This window comes from Salvia splendens, chromosome 2 (genome assembly GCF_004379255.2).
Source record: "Salvia splendens isolate huo1 chromosome 2, SspV2, whole genome shotgun sequence".
NCBI lineage: Eukaryota > Viridiplantae > Streptophyta > Magnoliopsida > Lamiales > Lamiaceae > Salvia > Salvia splendens.
In genome coordinates, this window is record NC_056033.1 from 13720935 (window position 1) to 13726015 (window position 5081).

The 5081-nt window shown below is 37.3% G+C and overlaps 1 protein-coding gene across 1 annotated transcript; it reads right to left on the reverse strand.

Annotated features, from left to right (window-relative positions):
* Window positions 1-3682: 3682 nt before the first annotated feature.
* On the reverse strand, window positions 3683-4553 carry LOC121768382 (chaperone protein dnaJ 20, chloroplastic-like). Its single transcript, XM_042164877.1, has 2 exons — window positions 4042-4553; window positions 3683-3936 (listed from the first exon to the last, which is right to left on the reverse strand). The coding sequence occupies exons 1-2, from the start codon at window positions 4447-4449 to the stop codon at window positions 3814-3816; spliced, it is 531 nt and encodes a 176-aa protein (XP_042020811.1). The 5' UTR covers window positions 4450-4553; the 3' UTR covers window positions 3683-3813.
* Window positions 4554-5081: the final 528 nt, after the last annotated feature.

Here is a 5081-nt window from a genome sequence, read left to right on the forward strand (position 1 = left end):
CATCAATTCCCCCCTTCTAGCACCGGCCAAGTTGGCGAAAATGATGAGGAGGCCGATGCTCCTCCTTCCGCAGGACGAGAAAAGAAGAAGATGCCTCCCAAGTTGAAATCTGATATCTTCACCAAACATTACAAGAAGGTCCCGGTGGTAATTTCAAATCCTAATGATCCGACCACTACCGTGGAGACAAGTGAGTTCAAAGCATACTGCAACTATTGCGATAAAGTCTATCCATTTGGAACCGGTGGGGGATATGGTACTCTCCATCGCCATTTGAAGACAAAACACCCCGTGGAATATGGGCATACTAAGTCCCAAAGCCAAATAAACTTCCCCGCCGGCTCATCGTCTCAAACAGGTACGCCTCTATTTAAATATGATCCCAAAAATGTTACCGATGTCATGGTAAGATGGGCGGCAATGAAACATTTGCCGTTCAATTTTTTTAATGACAAAAAATATGAAGTTACTATGCAAACCGCTTTTATGTTGCAACAAAAAGAATTCCCCCCTCAACTGCTCAAAGATCTAACAACCGGCAGTTTTTTGATAAAAAAAGAGAGGTTGGAAAATTTCTATCCAACTTGGGGCACAAAGTTAATATTTGCTTCGATATGTGGACGGATTCTTTCCAACGAAATTCTTACATGGGAATTTCATGTCATTTTATAGACAATAGTTGGTCTTTAAATAAACGTTTGATTGGTTTTAGACAATTTCCTTCACCACACACCGCACAAGCAATTGCATCTTTAATTATTCAAGTTTTGAATGATTATGAGTTTTGCAACAAGATATTTTCGGTTGGTTTTGATAACGCAACCGCTAACACCACAAGTATACCCGATTTAATTGTGGCTTGCTCCCCGGTGATAAGTGGTAAGTATTTTCACCAACGATGTATTTGTCATATATTAAATTTATGTGTACAAGATGTTTTGTCTTTATGGCAAAGACATATTCAACCTATTACAACAGTTGTATCCTTGATCCACTGGAAGCCTCAAATTGGCAAGGCATGGAAGAAGTATTGCCACTCGAAGAAAATAAGGTACACAACTTTTACTTTAGACGTGTCTACTAGATGGAACTCTACATATGATATGTTGCATTCTACATTAGAGCATATAGAATATTTGGTTGATTTTTGTAGAACTTTCCATGTTGATGATTTATATCTAACCTCTTCTTATTGGGATCAAAGCATGAGCTTATTTAAATTATTCAAAGGTTTTCGAAATGTCACCGTTGAGTTATCGGGTGTGTATTATTGCACATCCGTTAGTGTTTTAGAACATTGCATGTACATATCACTTGGTTTTAAAACTGCAATGAAAAATTCCACAAACAATCTTGAGTTAATGTGTGTTTTATATTACATGGTTGAAAAATGGCTCAAGTATTTCAATGAGATCCCAAAGGTTTTTTTGCTTGCCAAAGTTTTGGATCCAAAGTGGAAACTAGTTGGTACTTTAAAAATTTTAGAATTTTATTACAACAATTTGGCTTCTATTGATCTTGAACCACTCCGAGCTTTGCAAAATGACGAGGACGACAACTACATAAACCTAGCCCAAACATTCCAAATAAACCTTCCCCACCTCCCAACCCTCCAAAGAAATTTTGAGTTCGACTTGCGGGCTCTCTTTCACGATTACGAAGCCAAGTACAACAGTACCCACCAAATGAGACCTAGACCCCCCGTCAAACACATAACTTTGGCTTCTTCCAAGTTGATGACCCCGACGCCCAATCCCAATTGGCGGACCTATACGGCTTCAGCAGCGGAGGAAGGACGGCAAATTCGGCAATTGAGTTAGATTTATATTTTGACTCACACTTTTCATTCAATGAGGAAGAAGGAGGTCTCGTTCCCCAACAAATCGACGTCCTAGATTGGTGGGATCACACGAGAAAGATTTTCCCATCCTTGCATCAATGGCCAAGGAGATCTTTTCGGTTCCGGCTTCCACTGTCTCCGTCGAGTCCGCCTTTAGTGTTGGAGGCAACGTCTTGGACGACAGAAGAAGTAGACTCACCGGGCAAAACATGGAAGCCACCATGTTACTTGATGATTGGTGCTCCGCCGAAATTAGAGACCAAGAACCGGATTGAGACAATCAAGTAGTACAACCCGACCAAGACTACTTCCCCGACGAAGAAGAGTAGGCACCAATTCCTCCGATCAAGCCAAATAGGTAAGCAAGGTAAGAGAACTACGTGGACTTTGATTCCAAAATGCAATTCAGCATTGAGGATACGTAGACACTCAACTTAAATTTTAAATTTAAGTTGAGCTCAAGTCCTTTTCCTTTATTTCTTTTTTCTCCCCTTTGTTTCGAATATGTAATTTATAAATTGTAATCAAGACTTTAAGTCTTTTGTAATTTAGAATTTTTAAGTTGTAATTTGTAAATTTTAAGTTGTAATTTGTAATTTTAAAGTTGTAATTTGCAATTTTAAAGTTGTAATTTGTAATTTTGAAGTTATAATTTGTATCAATAAAATTGCATTTGTACATCGCTTTATTCTAATTTTATTTATGCAAATATATTTACATTTTTACTTGAATTACAAATTTACAATGTATAAAAAAAAATGAACCGGCCCGGAACCGGATATGCACCGGCGGTTCCTGCGGTTCACGTGAACCGGTGGTTCACAGTTCACGAACCGGAACCGCCGAACCTTGGCCTGGCCGGTTCAGGTTCACTCATTTCTTGAACCGGAACTGGCGGTTCCGAACCGTGAACTGCCGGTTCCCGAACCGTGGTGACGTCTAGCAATAGGTATTTTATCTTTTAAATCGCCGGTTCCCGAACCGTGGTGACGTCTAGCAATAGGTATTTTATCTTTTAAATTGGGCGAGGGCATGTTGATCGACTGAATCTATATCAGACCGTTTATTTGTTTGAAGAGGCAATAAATCATACATCTGCTGTGGGACACAGTATTGTCATTATCTAATTCTAATATTTTAAATTTAATATAAAATACACCTTTCGACTTTTGGGAAAAATAGACTTTGGGACCAGAGTTTATGGATAATTTGTAAACGTCTCATTCCCTCCGTCCCATTCAAGAATCAAGATGTCCATCTCATTCCCTCCGTCCCATTCAAGAGTCAAGATATCTATCTTTTTTTCTAAGTTTGTTTCATTTAAAATATTCATATTTTATATTTAAAAATAAATTTATAATATTAAATTATATTTTCCTCTCTACTTACTTCATTTAATTTTCCTTTTAAAATTTTGTGTCATTAAAAAATATGTACCTACATTGAGAAATCCTTTTAAAATTTTGTGTCATTATAAAATATGTACCTACATTGAGAAAAAAACCGTTACCAGATATAGAAATGAATTATTACTATAACACGAATCAATATTGAAAGATTTATTATTTTTTCGGAACGGAGAGAATATTTTATAAAAGTTATACTAGATTTATTATTTTTTCGGGACGGAGAGAATATTTTATAAAAGTTATACTATGTCAGTAGGTAACCGTGCACATCAACAAATAAATGAAGATTTTCTTGTAGTGAAATTACAATCATATTGCATCACTTCAAATTGATTTTATATTTATCGTAAATCAGTGTGCTCTGCTCTCTGTATTAATTGACGACAATCCATATTAAGCTATAGTTATGAAGTAAAAAAATAAAGAAAATCAATAGAGGGAAAAATAACTTTTTTTTTTCTTTCTAAAAAGTAACTACTAAAAAACAGCTTATACAATTCGCGACTTTGCAACTTGCATTCACACTACATATATTATAATCTACATAAATTAATTTGTAGTCCACTAATTAGTAGAATTTCGCATTCGAGCCCCCCACGACGACCTCTCCCTACAATTGCGTCGCTGCAGCAGTTGGTCCAATTGTGACTCCCAGCTGCTCCTCCACTCCTCTTTTTCCTCCATTCCCTGACCCAACACACACTCAAATTTAGCAATACTACTTTTTGAAGTTTGAATTTTACTAAATTGAATTGAGATAATAATTGATGGGGATGGGAGGTGTGTGTGTACCTGGGGAGAGAGAGAAAATCCACCACCGAAAGCCAAGTCTCTGTCGTAGAGAGCTCTGGTTTGGGGATCAGAGAGCGTTTCGTAGGCCTCATGTACCATAATAAACCTCCTCGTGTACTCGTCCACTTGCTCCGGTGGAGATACGTCGGGATGGTACTTTCTCGCCATCTGTTTGTACGCTTTTTTAATGTCGGATAAGCTCTTCACGTCCTCTGCAATTCCCAGCAGTTCGTACAGTGTCTCCTTTGTTTGGGCCGGAGCATACACGCCTGAGATTTGCGCCCTCGCCCTTCGGATTCTGACCCGCCGCGAATTGAATGACATTTTGTGTGTTTTGGTTTTGGGAGATTCGTTGGATTTTGAAAGGCCTGCAAATGGAATGCTGGTTGAGATCATTTTCGAATTCATCTTTATCTTTTCGTTTATGGATTGTGATTGTGATTGTGATTGTGATAATCTTAATTTATAGAAGGAGTTGTCAACAATAATGAAGAAGATTTATTATATTTCCACTTACCAATTATGTGTAATTAAGTTAACTATGACCTATCCTTCTCTTAATTTCATCTTCTTGTATTGTAGCACACGTCATTTCTTTTTTTTTTCTAGATATAGTAGAGCTTATCTACCACAAATTATTTATGCGGTGATTCTAGAATTTTTGGCAAACTTCCACAACTTTTTATCCTAAATCTATACAAGAGTTATATAATGAATTATTCTAAATTAAACAACCGATCATTGCATTAGGCCGATGATGAATCCGCGAATTATTGACGTTAATAAATGCTGGTAGAGAATGAAGATTATGACACAGAATTTACGTGGTTCGATTTACTGAAGTAAATCTACGTCCACGGGAAGAAGGGAGGGCAAGATTGTATTGCTTGATCTGGGATTACAGCTTACAACACAGACTTGCTATATGCTATTTTATCTCTAGAGAGCTTAACCCTTTTCTATCTGATCTAAGTTCTATTTATACATTGAACTAAGGTCGTGGTTTGCAGCCCCACTAACAAGATCGTGGGTGAGCAATA